Source organism: Rhamphochromis longiceps, linkage group LG20 (genome assembly GCF_057381845.1).
Source record: "Rhamphochromis longiceps isolate RC_006_pf linkage group LG20, R_longiceps_female_GT1.1, whole genome shotgun sequence".
In the NCBI taxonomy this organism is placed as follows: Eukaryota; Metazoa; Chordata; class Actinopteri; order Cichliformes; family Cichlidae; genus Rhamphochromis; species Rhamphochromis longiceps.
Genome location: NC_140576.1, coordinates 32,161,693 through 32,181,346, shown reverse-complemented (window position 1 = coordinate 32,181,346; position 19,654 = coordinate 32,161,693). Strand labels below are relative to the sequence as shown.

General features: G+C 37.5%; 2 protein-coding genes across 2 annotated transcripts in view; one reads left to right on the top strand and one right to left on the bottom strand.

Annotated features, from left to right (window-relative positions):
• The window catches only part of LOC146645683 (trypsin), a 13,473-nt gene extending 3,236 nt beyond the window's left edge, over window positions 1–10,237 (bottom strand). The window contains exons 1-2 of the mRNA XM_085393420.1: window positions 10,119–10,237; window positions 4,868–5,027 (exon numbers count right to left, since the gene is read on the bottom strand). Of these exons, the coding sequence (XP_085249546.1) occupies window positions 4,868–5,027; window positions 10,119–10,173 (215 nt within the window). The 5' untranslated portion in view covers window positions 10,174–10,237. The remainder of the gene's footprint in view (window positions 1–4,867; window positions 5,028–10,118) is intronic.
• A 5,333-nt stretch (window positions 10,238–15,570) lies between these two features.
• LOC146645682 (trypsin-3) lies at window positions 15,571–18,063 on the top strand. The gene is made up of 6 exons (XM_085392966.1): window positions 15,571–15,614; window positions 15,927–15,998; window positions 16,416–16,572; window positions 16,717–16,855; window positions 16,932–17,183; window positions 17,469–18,063. The coding sequence occupies exons 2-6, from the start codon at window positions 15,941–15,943 to the stop codon at window positions 17,619–17,621; spliced, it is 759 nt and encodes a 252-aa protein (XP_085249092.1). The 5' UTR covers window positions 15,571–15,614; window positions 15,927–15,940; the 3' UTR covers window positions 17,622–18,063.
• The last annotated feature ends 1,591 nt before the right edge of the window (window positions 18,064–19,654 follow it).

Sequence of the window (19,654 nt, the reverse complement as noted above, 5' to 3'; positions counted from 1 at the left end):
AATGTCTGTAAAAGAAGATTTAAGATAAGATAATATAAACTTTTATTAGTCCCACACATGGGAAATTTGTTTTTATCACGGCAGAAACTGGACAATACAAAGTTAATAGCAGTAAAAATTAAGAAAAACAACAGAATAGAATAAGATCAAATAGAATAAAGTACTATACAAAATAGATTAAAATACTATGTGACATCAGAAAATTGCACTTGGTATTATTGCACATTGGGGAGACTAGGCGAAGGCTACCATGTCATATTGGATATATGTGTGTGTGTCTGTCTGCACGTGTGTGGTCATCTGCAAAGTCTTTCTGCTTGTAGAGTCTGACAGCAGTTGGAAGGAAAGACCCGCGAAATCTCTCCGTCCCACATCGTGGGTGCTGCAGCCTGCCACTGAAGGAGCTGCTCAGTGCTGTCAGAGACTTCTCCATGGGGTGGGAGATGTTGTCCAACAGGGATGACAGCTTAGCCACCATTCTCCTGTCACTCACCACCTCCACTGGGTCCAGGGGGCATCCTAGAACAGAGCTGGTCCTCCAGATCAGCCCGTTCAGTCTCTTCCTGTCCCCAGCAGAGATGCTGCCGCTCCAGCAGACCACACTGTAAAAGATGGCAGAGGCCACCACAGAGTCATAGGTCTTCAGGAGTGGGCCCTTCCCTCCAAAAGACCTGAGCCTCTGCAGCAGGTACAGCCTGCTCTGCCCTTTTCTGTAGAGAGCACTTGAATTGTGAGTCCAGTCCAGTTTATTGTTTATTGTACACCAAGGTACCTGTAGCTATCCACAGCCTCAAAGTCCAAACCTTGGATATTTAGTGGTTGCAGTGGAGGATGTTTGTGCCTGCGGAAGTCTACCACCAGCTCCTTGGTTTTTCTAGTGTTGTTCTGGATGTAGTTCTGCTGGTACCAGTCCACAAACGCTTGGGTGACTTCAATGTACTCTTTGTCGTCCCCATCAGTGATTAGGCCAACTATTGCAGAGTTGTCAGAGAATTTCTGCAGGGAGCACTGGGTGGAGTTGTGAGAGAAGTCTGCAGTGTTGATGGTGAAGAGGAGCAGAGCCAGAACCGTTCCCTGTGGGCCCCCCCCGTACTGCAGACGACCCTGTCTGACACACAGCACTGATTTCTCACATACTGTGGTCGGTCGGTGAGGAAGTCCAGTGATGGTCCGCTCCTGAGTTGTCCAACTTGTCCTTCAGGACTGTGGGAAGAATGATGTTGAAGGCACTGGAGAAATCAAAGAACATGATTCTCACAGTGCTCCCAGAGGTCTCCAGGTGAGAGAGGGAACAATGCAGGAGGTGAATGCCATAAATCATGTAATGGCGCTTTTCGTTTTCTTCTGTTTATTTTTTTCTCATTTTCTCTGCATGCACTCTGAAAACCTCTACAGTTATATCAACACAGGCAAGCTGATTTCTTTCAACTTTTTTTCTGTAAATAAGTCATAAATGCAACAGAAGCCTAAGGTCTGTAACTCTGATCTATGACACTGCCTTTTATCACAGGTATAAAAGACATTTTGGCATGTCACATCAAGAAAACCACACATATAAGCATAACAATGGGCGACTGCCGAATCTTTTTCACCTACTCCAGTTTCAGCGTCAAGATACTTTACATGCTGGCTGCTCTTAAATAAAACAACAGAGTAACTGTTCTTCTTAATAGTAACAGTTGTAGTTTTACTACAGTGACAAATCCAGATCTTGGAGTTGGAAAGACCTATTGAGTTTTATGCTTAGGGGTTTACAATAACATAATAAGGGGAGGTGCACAGGTGTATTTGTGTTAAAGCTGGCTTTGATCCATTTGGGTGTTTCCTAGTAAGCTATGCCAGTAAACTAGCATGCACAATCCAAGTCCCTGGAACATGGACACTTAACTGGAGTGTGACCCTATATTAGGGTTATTATTTACAGAAAGGCTTTTCCTGTTGCAACATGGTATATTATATGGAAACAAACAGTAATGACACCCTTTAGCTTGAAACTTAATCATTTTTTAAAAAATGGTGGCAAATAGTGATATAACACCTTTTGCCAAATTGCACAATCAGCAGTTAAACAACAACGTGTAGTTGTGTTTTTTGGCTACGGTTCACAAACCCAAAACAGAGGTAAGAGAAAATAAATGAGTAGTTGATAACTGGTACAAATAAACATGGTAAAGTCATGTTTTGTTGCCTGTAACACTGGAATCATTTTCCTGATGATATTAAACAGTCCTTGCGTCCAACTTTATCCAGGTCTCAACAAGTGATTTTTTTTCCATTGCAGTACAAAATAGTTTATTACATATTTTGTAGATTTTCTCTCTGTTTTGTTTTTTGTACTTTTTTTTTACGGTGTTGTTATTTGCATTTGTTTTATCATTGCATTTTATTAACTCCTAAAGTTGTATTTCAAAGTGAAATCCAAGGAAGCCAATCGGTCTCAAAATAATTTCCTAGAAAGCAAAATCTTGGGCCATGTCATGGGGATCATTTACACAGCTCAACCAAGAGGACCAGAGGGTGTAACGACTCTGTTAAATAAACATTATCTTTGGGGCAGGTTCATATTTTCATCATTCTTGTCAAACTGTCATAAAGTCACTGACTTAGGGCTCCTCATCCTGCCTACTGTAGCTTCTTTGCCGTCTAACCACCAGTGAGCTTGGATAAATATTTAAGTCCTATGACTCAATACTTGAGTTTGACCATACTCGCTAGCTTACCATTTAAGGTAATGATGGGGTTAGGGTTGTCCTAACCCGAGCTAAACTGGCATATGACAGGGCAGTAAATACATTAAATACTCTCTATGACCCCTATTCCCCCTGCCACTGCAAAGAGAATAGGGGTCACAGAGGGGCAGAACACTGTTATATGCCAATCAAATGTATCCTGTGCTCACATTGGCAGAGTAGTTGCTTCATAGCTCCTGGGATCCCACAAGTTACAAAGCAACTATTCCAAGGTTGCATGAAAAGACTAGGCCGTTTGGCACAGTTTAGTGCAGGCTAAACTGGTTAGTTTGCAATTCTCTGGTTAAGTTTAAAGTAATGCATTATGTTGCACTGGTGCAGAGAGGCTGAAATGCATATACTATTATATATTGTACATATATTTATTAGTTTCAGATGTAGCCATTCTTGTATTTTGCTTGTTTACATTATTGTATTTTGCACAACTCTGTTGCTTGTGAAGCTCGCACACAAGAATTTCACTCACATGTGCTGTACCAATGTACCTGCACATGTGATGTGACAATAAAAGTGATTTGATTTGATTTTGATTTGAGGCTGTGATGTTTATGTTAGGTTACATAAAGGGTAGCAGACCATACAAATTTTTATGTGATTCATTTCTAAGTCCATTTAGTGATTTGTTAAATAGTAGAAGTAATTTAAAATATATCTTTTGTGACCCTGGAAGCCAATGGAGCGTTGCACCTTTCTGAATGAGCTGTAATGTCTGATTTTCTTTTTTGTTTTGTGTTGCTACCAAGACACTGTTACAGTAGTGTAATGAATGTGCGAGTGAGTTTTTCTGTATCTGCTTTAGACAGACATTTTTATTTGTATTTTACTTTATTTCAAGACATCAATAGGCAGACTTTGTAATTGTTTTTATGTGGCTGAGGTCCATAAATTCATAAACTCTATAGATTTTTTGCCTGGTTTTAGGATTTCAGTATCTGTTTTCTAGATTCTTTTTATCCTTTTTTTCTTAGGCAAACATCAATCGCTTGCCTCAAAGCTTTGCTTCGTCAGTGTTTTTTTTTAATTTTTAAAATTTTAATTTATTTTGCCCATTCGCTTGAAACTGCCAAATGTATTTTTATGGTCTCTTACACTTTGAGTTGCCTCTGTTGTGTGATATGTGCCTTCTATCTATAAAAAACATACTGATCTGTGAAGTTTTTTATCACACTGCTGTAGGAAATCATAAGCCAAGATACATGTTAATGCAGAAATGTAATTTCTGAGGATGCTTGACAACAGATTGGAAGTTGGGAAAACATTGTGGTTGTGTTTGGTAAAAAGACAAGAAAGCGCAGAGTTGTATCTGTCCTTCTTTACCTTGTTCTTGTTAAGAATTATAGACAAGAGATGGTTATACTTGTCATGTAAAACAGCAATTTCCAAGTTATGCAGTTTGATTGTCCATCCATCCATCCATCCATCCATCCATCCATCCATACATACATACAAAAAACCCCAAAAAGATTTTTTAAAATTTGTCATTAATGAAGACATTTACATTTCATTAAAATCTGGTTGCTAACATTAAATTGGAAGTCTGGGAGACAGAGCTGCCTTTCTGCTGATATATTAATAATTAACTGCTATTAATGCAATAAAGCTTTTTGACATCAGTTGCAACTGTTTGTTGATAGGGAAATAGGCGATACTGACATTTGGAAACTGTAATTTATCAGTTTGCTGATTTGCTGCTAAAACCTTAGAATATGGAATGGGCACAGAACATTGTCTACAAATATTGCTTCCTTATCTTCAAATTGTTTGCAATCTAAATAAAGTATTCTGATCGGTCGTCATGATCTGTGTCAGATTTCAGTACAACAAAGCTCCATTGTTATGGTGCGCTTTTATCGTTGCCATTAGCTTTCTTTCAGTCAGGATAAGCCACAGATCTGACTGTATGATATGAGTTGAAATTACAGGATTGAGAAGTCAAATTGAGGCTATCCTATATCAAGAGGCCTTTTCTTCCTTACAAAAAGTTAAATCTGAACACAAAGACATGGGGTTTTGTGTGATGTGTGACTGATTTTAAAACTCAATCAAGTCAACTTTGCCTTAAGTTATAGAACTTTTTTAATCCATAGGGGTAAATCGACAGGAGAAAATTAGCTCACCCGATGTTACAGTGTGCTGCTGTGACTACCCAGTGCTTATTAATCAAGAAACCCCCACAGAAGTGCTTTCGTTCCAATGTCTGTATCGACACAATATACTTGATGGAATGTGGAACCGGTGCATATCCTCCCACTATTCGTTCCTCTCCAACATTCTGACCTGCAACACACAAGCAATGACAAATTTCAGCTCGGATTAGATTTAGAGAAAGAAACACACAGAACAGTCCATAAGGTGTTGGTGTAAACCACACTGAGCTAACTCAGTTGCTCTTTTTTAGTACCTTTACAAGATCAGTGCAAACTATTCAGGTCATAAAGAAAACCACAGAGGATTTCACCGCACAGTTGCTTTGTGGCTCAGCAGATCAATGAAAAGCAATCTCATCTCCGAAGTACTTCACACTGGCTTAAGTGAGGATAGATCTGACCAGAGGTGTGGACTCGAGTCACATGACTTGGACTCGAGTCAGACTCGAGTCATTAATTTTATGACTTTAGACTTGACTTGAAAAAATGTTCTAAGACTTGTGACTTGACTTGGACTTTTACACCAATGACTTGGGACTTGAATTGGACTTGAACCGGTTTACTTGAAAAGACTTGATATTTTACCCCAAATATAAAATTTAACATGCATATTATATGGAGATTGAAAATGTGACGTCATTCACGGGTAGAACCGCAAAGGATTCTGGGAACTCGTGGCAAGCGGTACTAGCGCACGCAGGCTTTCAATTAAAATCAGTCACACAGCGATAAAAAGAAACACAAAAATGTCAAGAAGCTGTTGTATTATTAACTGCAATATCCGGTCGCATGACAGCCACGGGAAGCCGACGGGTAAAGAGATCGGTTGTTATCGGATTACGTCGTTGAAGAGAAATTGTTCAAACCATGTTTCTGAAGTAACAAAGAGGCAACTGGATTGGAGCCATTAAAAGATCAAATATAACGTCCTAGAACACTCCAGCTCACAGGTTAATCTGCTCCAAGCATTTACACAAAGGTCAGTCTGCTGTTGTAGTTAATGCGTCATTTTTCTTAACATAATTGGTGATATAGGTTACAAGCAAGTCTGGCGCTGAACAGAAATTGTCGCGCTATGCTCCTTTATTTATTGTGCATAAATAGTAAATTGTCCTGACACAATATTGCGTTTCGCTTCTGTTATTATGGTACATTGACAAAAACACATACTTTTATTCACAGGATAAAACAGGTTTTTTGTATCACTAATTGTCCAGTACGATTACAGCATACAATATTATTGTCACTGCTACATTTCTGTGATGCTACCAGAAATTATTTCCACTACTAATTAATTACCGTTGAGCTCAAAGGTTATATTAATAAACGGTTAACGAATGTGTATTTATGAAGACGATTTGTGAGACTGGTAAACTTATGATACGTACAATGGTCTTTCGTTCTACACGGTGCATTTCAAGGTCCTGCACCCATCCGTCGGTAAACTGTACCTGGGCTTGTTGCAGTGACCGGAAGTTACTAAACTTCATGAGTGTATGCACTCACTCCAAGAACCGTATAATTATAAATATGCATATAAATATGCTAAGATGAGATAGCTGACTTCATCTAACTAGCAAATGTTTTCCAGGCTACGTTGGTGATACAGTTTTTTTTTTTATGTGTATGATATTTTTGTCATGCGATTTTAAAGCTGGTCCTACAACCGCATCCAAGAATAACATGCAGCGTATCTCAGAACTGTCGGTGAAAATTATTCTTGGAGCTAAGTTTAATTGAGCTGCATTTTAAAGAGGTGCAATTTCACAATTTGTGTATATTTTCTAAGTTCACTATTTTGTATGTGTTGAGAAAAACACAGATTTTAAAATTACATGGTCTAATATTTACATTTAGCATATAACTGCAACATTATTTTTTCGTTTGTTTTTTTTAAAGACTCGAAAGGACTTGAAATTCAAAGTTTCAGACTTGTGACTTGACTCGGACTTTTACACCAGTGACTTGAGACTCGACTCTGACTTGCCTGACATTACTTGAGACTTGACTTGAGACTTGAGGATAAAGACTTGAGACTTACTTGAGACTTGCAAAACAATGACTTGGTCCCACCTCTGGATCTGACTGCCTGTTTGGTGTTTAAATGAGTTTGAAGGTAACACGTTAACTCAATTTGGACCGGATCTGATTAGCTCATAAACAGAATCAACCCTCCAAAGGACACCTGGGCGAAACACAAATAGAAGGCCTGAACTAGCCCACAATCTATCTCAGTCTGCCTAAAGGAAAAGGAGAACACCATCAGTTTGGACGTCTCCAAAATGCTGCCCACGACCACACTCAAGGATAAGCTGAGTATAGCTGATACTGGAGTAAAACTAATTCTAATTGGAAGCTGTGCTTGTTTGGGAACACTCTTTGGTGTTTACAATGCTTCTGCCCCTGACTGAGCTGCTCAGTTTTATATTTTTTCACTTCGTGTATTTGTGGCTTTAAATGCTGCTGAGGACACTGCAATCACATCTTTTCCCTTGGACCTTGAAGTTTTGAATAATGTGAGGACAAATAAGATGAAAAGAACTCACAGAAGCACTGTACAGCGCACACACAGAGACAGATTTCAGCACTTACAGAATTTAGAGCAAATTTTCTATCATGGATTGTAACTTAAAATTAAGTGTTTGTATTCTTGGTCAAGCTTGCTGGTTGTGTTAATGGGGCAATGTATTAAATATGTCTGAGATTAGTGAACAGCCATTGTTTTCTGCATCACCTTATCATTATCTCATCACTGTGGAGAAAATTTCCTCCACTTTTTTACAACATAGCTTTAGTTCACTGAACTGTGTGGCAATCACTTTTGCACAGCTGTCTCATTTAGGTTAAGGTCTGCACGTTGACTGGGCCATTGCTACACCTTGATTTTTGTTTTCCAGTTATTCTTTTGGAGACTTGCTGCTGTGCTCAAGATCATTGCCCTGTTGCATAACCCAGTTTCACTCAAGCGTTAGCTGTTGGACAGATGGCCTCATATTTAATGCTAGAATACTTTAGTATACAGTGGAGTTCATGGTTGACTCAGTGACTGCAAGGTACCCAAGCCCTGTAGCTACAAAACAAAACAGAAAAATCCATCAGCACACCATCATGGGTTTTTGCAGTCTGTACAGTGCGCTGTCGGATCACTTCTGATTTATTGTCTTAATCCCTATGGAAGCAGTAAGAGTACAGATATTTTTAAAATGTTTAAAACTATCTGTTCCACATCATATTATTGCAGCATCATGTTATTATTAGTGTTTGATGGGTTTAAAAGCTACTTCGGCCTTCAAAATTGTCATTTGAATAGTTAGGAGCAGTGTAGTGGTGCAGTTGTTAGCATTGTTTCCTCACAGCAAGAAAGCCCCAGGTTTGAAATGCACCATCTGTCCAGGGCCTTCCTATGTTTTTCTTGTATCTGCATTGTCTCCACATACTCCAAAGACATGGAGTTAGTGGGGTTAGGTTAACTCGTGATTCCAAATTGCCCGTAGGTGTGAGTGCGAGAGTGAATGGTTGTCTATCTCTGTTAGCCCTGCAACAGGCTGGCGACCTGTCCTAGCCTTCCTCTTGCCTTATGGCATCCGGGATGGGCTCCAGACCCTGAATTGGATAAGTGCAAGAGAATGGAAGGATGGGTTTACAAGCAAGGCCAACTAAAGCCTTGGTGTGAACCCAAAGGTTCATGACAGAACAAGTCTAGACTATTCGTAGACATAGGATCATTTCTTTGAAAGCGTTTAATAATTAGTGCTTTCTTGTGTTTTTCTGTTTAATTACATTCAAAATTGATCTCAAGTGGTTCATAAATGAGTCTCCAAATTGTCAGTGTGGTGTGGAGATATGTTATATTTTACCAAAAGATTAGATAATTCTATAGTCTTATAAGAAGTGACACTTTGGTACCAAGTTAGTGTCTGAACTACCCAGGGAACTATCAGGGAAAGCTTTGATGCAACCTTTTTCACTCGAAAATATAATTTTGCCTAATAGATAATAGAAAGAGAAAAATGTGAATACCTAAAATATTTGAATTATAATGACTTTAGCAATTTTACAATGTTGAGCTACGACCCCACATTTTCTAAAATGTTCCTTAAGGCTCACAAAGCATCTATATCGCAAATATTTGAAAATTAAACAATGAAACCAAAATTGTAGATCACAGTAACCGAGAGAACCTTTAGGCATGGAAATGCTTTCATCTAACCACAGGCTATAATTAGTAGCTGGGGTGGATCTTAACAACAAAATGGTAACTCTATAGGCTACACTACACCCAGCAGTGACTGCGTGTGAGGTTAACACACATGTGGGTGTATCAGAAAGCATTATGCAAGATCATGGAAGTAAACATTTTAAGATTGGGTTTCTTTGAGTGTTTTGTCTCCTAAACTGTAACTAGAAATAGAAGAAAATTGAAAAGATTAAGAAGATAAGATTAAACAGTGATAAACTACAGTTTTTTCTTTTTTTAAAGCTCAGGTTTGGGTAAGTCTTAAACCATTATCCAAATGATATTTTATGCTGCTTCTTCTCAAATCACAGACCTGCTCAAGATCTTTATCAGAATCTCCTTTTTTGGTGTCTTTGTGACATAATTTCCAGGCACAAAGGCAGGTGTTGGCCACAATTATTTATTGTTATTTGTGTTGTTAGACTGAATCTATTGTTACTGAGGTTTCAAGTTCAATTCCTTTTCAAAAGCCCTGTGTCTCAGGAAGATGTTTTGGCTGTAACAGTTTACATGCTACAAGATGAAAGTATTTATCATGTAATAAGAACCATTTAAATTTCATTAAAAAGAAGAAAAGAGTTTTAAATGAAATGATTACCTGTAAATAAGAACAGTTATTTTAACAAGAAAGCAGTCATGTGTCTTTTTTACTGTGAAATATGATCATCTTTTAAGATTAACTCAAATTAATGTGCACATTTATTTCTTCCTCTCCCTGCTACCCAGATGGAAATGGCTCTGAGTCACAATTTTTCTCTTCACAGATCATCAGAACTGCAAGTGCACAGCTAAAAGGGATGTTTTAAAAATTATTAGAAGGCATACCCTAATGCTATATCTCATGCATTTGCAGCACATCCTAGAAGACACCCAGTCTACTTTTGTTTTCAGAATGTTAGCCCATCACAACATCACAACTTTCACTTTGTTCGTTATGATCATATTTTTGTGAACTTTAAATTGGAGAAAAAGAAGCTTACTCACAGTTTACAGCCAGGACTTCCAACAGTATACAAAACAATAAATATGGCTGGTCCATAGTGAGACAAAGGGCAGCACAGTCTACTTGCAGCGAGAGGCTTAACCTGTGTGCTACTTGTCTGATCTTAGGGGGAAGGCATCTCACCTGCACTCTCAGGTTTCTTATAGTTTCTGTTTCCGTTTCCATGGTCACCACTTTGTCCTAGACCGATTTATAATTGAAGCTCCATGGCACAGTTGCTTGACTCACCTCTTCCATGACCCACAGAAACTCACCCAGTTTATTGTTGACATTTTAAGAACAGCTTGATCAGCTGCTATGAGCCTGTTCAGTTTTAGTCATGTATTATTTAACAGCTACTCTGATGATTTAGCCCTGTCCAATATAGCATCCCATAAGTCCACATGATTGAAGCTCCTAATGTGGCTCAGATTGGCTTCTGTCATATTAAATGAGGAAAGATTCAGTATGCGTCTTTACCATTCATGAGAGTCTCCCTGCACTGATATCTCCTGAAAGGATTAATGAGGCTTTTGACCGAAGTTGAGCAGCATAAGCTTTCGTGTCAGACCAGGTCAAATAAGCACTGCTGCTCAACATCTATCCTCAGGCTGGGTGTCATTAAAAATGGAGCACAGCTAAGCCTTGTCTCATCACAGTCACCATCCCTCTGTGGAGTTCCTGACCTTAGCTGGCTAATAGCCCTCTCTGTTGCCCTCATTGCTGCTGATAGCTAAAGCCGTGCTCTTGGTACATCTGTCCTCCCTTGAGTGCTGACAAAGGTGCTTTTTTTCTGCATGACCCACTCCTCAGTTCACATGCTGCTGCCATGTTCATGGTTGCCACTTCCAGCTCTTACAATCATCTGACTGACATTGAACTAAAATGTTACTTACCACAAGACTCTAATAAACAAATTTCCTCCTATTTTAAATCTATTCACTTACTATAAAATATGTCAGCTGACTTGAATTAAAGACTTTCCTTATTTACATTAGACTGGAGCTGTTATACTTTTCCTTATTTTCTGTTACAGTGGTGGATGCTCATGTTAAACATGGCCAACATTTCAAATAATGAGAAGCGATGAAATGCAAGTAATCCTCATGAATTAAAACCTCAACTTTCAGACAGCTCTAAAGAGCCATTTTCAATCAATTATTTTATTTTTCTGTCTCTTTATGATGTCATGAGAGAGAGGATATCCTTATTATGGTCATGTCAGACATACAGCTCTGGCAGATTTAAGTCTGCTGTTTTGTTTGCAAGGGGCAGCAAATCAGAAGAAGGTTGACTTAAAGGGTAGGAAGTGAATGAAGGTTCTTCATCAAGGCCAAATATAAAATAAATAGGAGTTATCTTCACCTGTTAGTTATGCAAATCAATCTCAAGTCCAAGGACAAAAAATAAATTAACAATAAATGTAACTATATCTATGAGACATTTAAAAGTTATTTAAATGTTTCATGCTCGCTAATGCTTTGTTAGCATGTGCTATTTGTTTTTAGTTAACTGTCATGTAACACTTTACAAAGGTTTATTGATGTAATTATGATTAGAGCTGTGTCATTGTGTTACCACTGTTCATAAATAACTTATAAACCCTTTATAGAGAATAGCAGACCACTACATGTTTTAATACACTGCTCATAGATTTTATAATCTGATGTAAATCCTTTTTATATCAACAGTGTTTATTATATTACATCTATTTTATTGTATTATTTAAACTTGATATATGTTTTTGTTTCCATATGTCAGCAGTTATGAACAAATAAAGGGTTTGAACGTGACTTTCTTATAATTGCTGACATGTTTCACTGATAACTGAGGTGTATAATTTCACTGACATATATTGTTGTTCAGTAGTCAGACAGGTTGGCACTGAAGCCTTATCAGTGTCAGTATCAGCATCATCATTTCTTGGTACCAGTAACTCAGTACTGGGTAGGGATGGGTATCGTTTAGGTTTTATCCGATACCGGTGCCAAACCGGTACTTTTGAAACGGTGCCGGTGCTTAAACGGTGCTCAAACCGGTGCTTAAAGAATGGAGAACACAAAATTGGTCCAAAAACCTCTCATGTTCAGCTGTTTTTTTGTAAAAAGATAACAATGTTAACCTTTTCTGCAGCTATGGGGCATATATGGTATCACTCTTGGCTGGAAGCAGTGCTTAAACAATGGAAAAAACACAAACTTTGTCCAAAAACCTCTCATGTTTAACTGTTTTCCACTTTTTCTTTGGTCATTTTAGCCTTTTTGGCCAGGGTGAAGGGAGCATCTGCCATCAAACAAGAAGACAGCTGCATGTAACTACAACGGTGTTTGCTAGTTCACCTTACATGCATTAATGTAGTAACATGGTTAGCCTACTCAACGTAAATTACACACGGACAACATTAAGCTACTCACGCAGAGAAGAACGGCTGCTGCTGCCATCATCATCCGTCATCTTTTCTGCTACACTGGCAGGGCAAGGGGCCAGGACTCTACTCTTCGGGTTTTTGGGGGATGTTGCTAACTCCGGGTCCGATAACAGGCAACCCACCTGCAGTAGATGTGCTCGGTGTGAGGTCTCGCAGCAAGCTATCAAATACAGTGTTTTTTTCGGCTTTTAAAAAAAACGCTATGCGTCGCCAGGTGTTTCATCGGATTTGAGGTGTTACCTCCTTTGCACAGTATCAGCTTAAAGCACTTGTTGTAGGCTGCTGAGTTTGCATCTTTTGCTGTGAAGTACAGCCAGACTTTTGACCGCTTCGCCTTGGGCATTTTTAATCTGTAGCTGTGCTCTAAAAGAACGTACGTACCTGGACCCGCCTACTATCCTCGGAAACGTAAAATGATTGGCTAGAATTCAAAGTGTATGACATCTCAGGAAAAAAAAGCACCGAAATAAAGCACCGAAATGTGCGCTGCTTTTCGGTCTGGTTACTACCGTTTATGTCAGAACCGGTGCCATCATGGCACCGGATACCGGTACCCATCCCTAGTACTGGCATCTTGATTCAACCTTATGTAATCTATCTTTACTTAGAAATGTGTTTAGCTCAATAGCTGTAAATTCTACTAGTGAACATCTACTTTAAACCACACACATATATTAACATATTTAACCTGCAATGAATAAAAAATACAAATACAAACACAATATTAACTTTTTAATTGCTCTACATAGACTTTAGACTTTAGAGCTTTTATTGTCATTGTGCAATTTCTTGCACAGCGAAATTGGGTAGCTGGACCACAAAGGTGCAAAAGTAAAGAAAAACAATATATGTATACATATATGTGAGTAAACTATATACTGTACACTGTACGTGTAGAAACATTGAAACATTGTGGGGCTGTATACAAGGGCAGTTATATAATATAAATAAATAAATCAGGGTGGAGGGGCTATGGTCATTTAGGGTGGGGATGGTAATTCAATTGAGACCAAAATATTGTGCAAAGACCAAAGACCAAAAATATTGCACAGAACAAGGAAAGAAATCATATTTTACTGCAATTTACAGATCCAAAGAGACATCCAAAAATCAGCTACATTGGCATTTATTATAGATCTTAAAAGGCAAGAAGCCAGGACTAGGTGGCCTCAGCTATTCATCAATACATTTTGAATTTTGCACAAAGGTTAAGCTCCTAGAAACTAGTTTCGAAATCTAGATTGCACTGAACTTGAGTCTTAAGTAAAGTGGTGCAGTGAGGTGAACTACAGTGTTTGGACAGTTACACATTTTGTGTTCTTTAGGCATGGCTTTGTTTATTTTATTAGTATTAATCCAAGAAAATGAAATAATGAATAAGACTTTCACACGAAATATAGTCCTTTTAATCAGAGCCTTGACTACTAAACTATTTGCTGTGTTTATGCACAAAAAAGTTCAAGGACTTAGGTTTCTTTTGGGGTACCAGTAGCTATTTAGCTGTTTAGGTGGCGTCTATAGGAGTAAAGAGGTAACAATGCATGTATTGAAGATAATAAACAGTCTCACAAAGTGAGAGTGCTATGAAAGGTTGTTGTTCAACCACATTATTATTATAACATGCAGTACTCCAGTTAAAGACATAAATCACTGACATATTAAAGTTGTGTGTAACAGAACCTGAAGGTGAGGTACAACAGAGAGCCTGAGTATAGTCTAAGCCCCATTGCAATGAAAAGAACACAATGTACACTCTATGTTTTGAGGGTCAAAAGTTTCATCCAACGCTATAACTGGGCTGAAATATTGTTAGTGACGTTGAGTGCAGAGGGTTTTTTGCAGCATGCTTACACACACATGATGATGGTTTGAATATTCTCTGGGTCAAGAAGTCTGAAGAAGATGTCCTTAACTGGGCCTTAGAATCGGTTGAAGAATAATGGATAATATAGATAATCAAGACTACGCAGGGAGTGTGTTGTGTGTCTGTCTAGCCATGATCATCTTGGTGTGAGGCAGATTATCACATTGCATTCCAGCGAAGTAAACTTGTAATTTCAACTGCTGAAGTAAATTAAATCTTTCTAAAGGACAGATATTTCTCCTGAATTCCTTCTGAAAAATTTGAACACGACAAAGTCTCCATGTGGTTATAATTAATATTCTGTTCATCCATTCTTTTTTCGCTTATCCTTAGGCTTGGGGAGGGAGTTTGATAGGAGTTTGGAGCCTATCCCAGCTACCGTAAGGCAAGAGGCAGGGTACATCCTGGACATCACCAGCCATTCAGAGGGCTAACACAGAGAGACAGACAGCCATTCCCATTCACATTCACACCTATGGATATCTTAGTCTAAGTGTCTTTCGACTATGGGAGGAAGTCGAAGACTTCATGGAAAATAATACCAACCATTGTTTGTATTTTATCTCTATTAGTCTGCAATAATACAAACACCATAAAGCCAGAGTTTAGCAATGTACTCTTAGCCAGTAAACTGTTTATCATTGTCTGTGATGGCCAGTTATTTCATTTAAATCTCAACTAATACATTTGAAATTTTTAGATGTTTAAATAAGATTCTGATTTTTTTTAGATTTTCATAAAATGAATCATAGAAACCGGAAGTGCTTCTGTCTTTTGTGTTTTTTTAGTTTTGAAATGAAGTTAATCTTGCCAGTGTGACTTTTCTAACTTTATTATTTTATATCCTACATAATCGTGGAAACTATTGCAATCTAATTTCATCTCATTAAAAACATTATCAACATTTAATAGAGAAATAACTGTTGAAGATATTGTTGATCCTGTAGAGGCGTTGCCAACCTAAAAACTGCAAGTATAAAACTTGAGCTTAGAAATGGGCATAATACAAGAGAACACCCTAGCTTTGTCAGGTTGTAGGTCAGTTTCATTGTAGGAGCGTGAGATGGTTACAGAACACAACAAGACGAAAAGATAATTTAAACAAAAGATCTTGACAAGGATATAGTTACACTATAAAAAGAAAGAGGAGAGCATTGGTCTCATCATTTGGAGATACTCTGAAGCTTCCTGTGTCTAGACTTTCAGGTAAGCAAATTTTTATTTTAACCCTTTTTAGTGAAATTGTAATTAATGTTCAACTGTCTAAAAATAATTCACAGTCTCACTATATTTTAAAAATAAAAGCTCATTGTTCAAAAGAATTGAATTAAATGGTCATTTAGTGCTTTTGAAGATATTGTTGATCCTGTAATTGTTGCGATACAGTTTTTAAACAAAGCAAAATAACCAAATTAAGCAAAACTAAGCAAATAATTTATAGTTCATTAGCACGAGCAATTAAAATGACAGTAATTTATGTATATAGAAGCTGCTAGCTGTCGTTGTTCTGTGTTACAGGTATCAATTACAATATGGCTGCTGTGGCAATCACTACTGTGCTGCTTCTTTTGTCTTTTTCAGTAAATTCACGTGAGTTATATCTTTGAATTTTTCATTCCAAGACACTTAGCAAAGGATATGAAATTCTAGTCTCAATGTTTAGATCTAAAGACTAATACACAAAGACTTTAAAACAGCTGACAAAAACAGACATGTTAGTCAATCAGGAGAAATTTTCTGTGACGTGGCTGTAATACTGCTGTCTGACTCAGTTTATGAAGCCAGACAATACTGTAGAAATGAATACAGAACTGGAATATTATAAGGAGCTTGGAACGAAAACAACTAGACTTCTTTAAGTTAAGAAACTTACTAGAATATTCTGCTTTTTTTTTTTTTTTTTTTGTTAAGGCACATTACCCTGACAATCTATCTTTTTTTGTTGTAAACCAAAAGAACGTAAAATATAGAGACAAATTGTCTGATTCGCTCTGTCTTTCATCACAGAGAAAGAGAATACAGGAAGGATCATCGGGGGTCAAGAGGTCGAACCATACTCTATCAAATACCAGGCATCCCTTCAGACTGAGGTCGGGGATCACTATTGTGGAGCCACGCTAGTTCACCCAGAGTGGGTGGTATCTGCTGCCCACTGCTGGAGACCGTAAGTACTGACACCATACAGCAAGATTGCAGCTTTACTAATAAACATTAATGAAAATGTTTAATAATTATTGATGGAAAAAGGTCTGTTTTGAAAGAACATATGTGAAATTCTCATTTCGTTTTGTCTCTTTCTGTTTAACAGGAGTAATTTTATGAGGGTTGTGCTATGTGAGCACAGCCTGATCAAAACAGAGGGATTTGAACAGATCTTCAATGTCTCAAAGATATATGTACACAATTATAATTTCAGGACATATGAGAATGACATCATGCTTATTAAGGTAAGTAGGACTTGTACTTAGCTACAAAAAATGTGATCTCACAATGGTACCACCCTAACTTTGGTTTGTGTTACAGCTTAGCAGACCAGCACAGCTGAATGCTTATGTTCAGCCAGTTCTGATACCTGATGAAGGTACCCCTCCCTTTAGTGGCACCTGCATAGTGAGTGGCTGGGGAGTGACACAGGTTTACAGTTACACCCTCTCCCCTGTGCTACGTGCTGTGGATGTAAGAGAAATACCTTACTGCACTTGGTATTACTGGGGCAGGATCAAACCAGGTATGCTTTGTGCTGGATCTCCATACGGGGGAAAGGACTCTTGCCAGGTATACATTCATGGAAAACATGATTTATTTTGTGTTTGTGGTATGCTTAATTACTACTTAGCAACTGCATTTTGTAGAGTAATACTATTTTTAAATGAATATTTCCTCTTAAATTTATAGGCAAAATGACACCTGTTATATATGCTATAAAATATATTTTAACCAGTGATGATTTACATATAATTTCAGTGTCATTTTAATAATATTTAACATTTTCCATTTAAGGGTGAATGTGAAATGCTCTATTATCAAAAAACAATCCTGATTTGTTGTGGTACTCCACAGGGCGACTCCGGGGGCCCCCTTGTCTGCAATGGCTACTTTGAGGGCATTGTCTCCTGGGGTATTGGCTGTGCAAATCAGTACTACCCTGGTGTCTACACCAGAGTCAGGAGCTATATTCAGTGGATTAACTGGGTTATTGACAACACACCATGAGCGATTTTTTTCAAAAACAGTTAAATGAACATAATTTTCAGATGGGCCTGAAATGAATAAATATTAACGTTAGGAATTTCTAAAATGTTCCTGGAAATATGTCAATATTGCACCTATAATTAATTGATTGTCACTCTTTTTTCTGATAGGGAATAATAAAAGAAAGACTTGTTGTTATGATATCCTTTTTATTTTTTGTTGGTACTATAGCAGTATAATTAGTAACTGTGTTAATCATTCAAAGTGAATAGTACTATTGAAAAATCACCAATGTTGTTGTTTTCACATGAATCAATTTTCCTATTATGCCTGTTACTACAAGCAAAACCTCTTATATTTTATTTAAGCTTCATTGTAAATATGACAGTTTCAATTAGTGCAGCTTTAAGAACAATTTTACCAGTGCACTGGGTCTATAAACTGACAAGTGATACTTGCTACTACTACTAGTATGGAATAAAAGGTTAACCCATCCACAGTGACAGTGAAGATGCTGATTGTCTGTATCATGCTTCTATCAGTCTCTTGTGTTCAAAGTCCAAAATGTCCAAAAGTTGCTTAGAATATAAAAATCAACAAAGTGCTCAATTTTTCTTCACAAAGAAGAGCTGACCTTTATATGTTCATAAAACACATAGCAAATGGTTACATAATGCAGCTAGACAAACAAACAAATATTTTAGTAATCTGTCAAAAACCTGTTTGAAACTCAAAATTATCGACTTCACTGAACTCGGGTCTTGTTTTAAACATAAAGAACTCCTTAGGAAAGTGTTTACTCGTGTTATAGAGCAACTTAGGGCAGCTGTGGCATTAACCTCACACTGGGTGCCTAATCAAGTTGTTGGGTACTGTATCTAAACAACTAAATATAGAAGCTATCCTGCTGCACACTGAATAATTACAGCTTCTCTCTGGTGCTGGTTTCTGTTGTTAAGCTAAACCTAAACATTCATGCTCACATTCACACCTACGCCAGTTAACCTAACAAAGTTATAACATATCCTAAAAAGCTCTGATTAAAAATAATGGCATGCTGGGAAGTATATTACTGGGAAATTCATGTGAACCTGTTGAGGTTAACTATAATTTAACAGTGAAACATTATGACTACGAATAAGTTGAAAATAGTGCAGTAAGTGTGTATGATACATCCTGGTCCAGTGGAAATGATTGTTAAATGAAGACTTTTATAAATCAGTGTCCTTGTTTGGCACAGTGACCCCATCTAGTTAGTTGGTTATGCATGTGCTAAACTAACAACAAACAACGAACGAACAAACAATGATCTACACAAAATGAAAATAAGGTTTAAAAAAGTGTGTGTGTGTGTGATAATTACATTTACCAAAAAGGATTAGGTGGTCATTTGAACTTGTAATATTATATGGTTAATTTTTTATTCATACTTTGGAAGAAAACAAAACGTATTGCTGAAGAAAAGAAAGCACACCCCTGTCAGGGGCATTCTCTCTGCTTTTTTTTGTTGTTGTTTACAGTAAGGTGACTGGATCCTACCCAATGGAACTTCAGAGATAAACTATACATGCTACAGGTTTGGCATTGATCATGTGATCAAGCAAATGCTACCATTTGTCCAATTTTTTATAAGCATTAATGGAAGCTAAATTTGTTTTTATAGTCTTATGCTACAGATTTTGTACACTTGTGTGGTTCCTCTGTAGTTGCATAACTGTTAAGTTTAAATTAATAATTTTAGTAGTGATGAATTAATGATTAAAATATCTCTTATTTGAGCCACACATTTCTTGTGAGATCATACATTTCATCTCCAAAAGTTGATTCTGTTCATCTGGACGTAGCGTGGGAGAAACATTTCGTGACTCATCCAAGTGATGAACAGAATCAACTTTTGGAGATTTACTTACCTGGATGATTGAGCATGCATCAAGACAACATACATTTTAAATAAAAGATGGATATAGTCACCTTGATGTTTAGAGAAGTCAGGCTGTGAAGCTTCAGGCTGAGCATTTTCACCAGTTTATATCAGGACTGTGAAACTGAGGGAC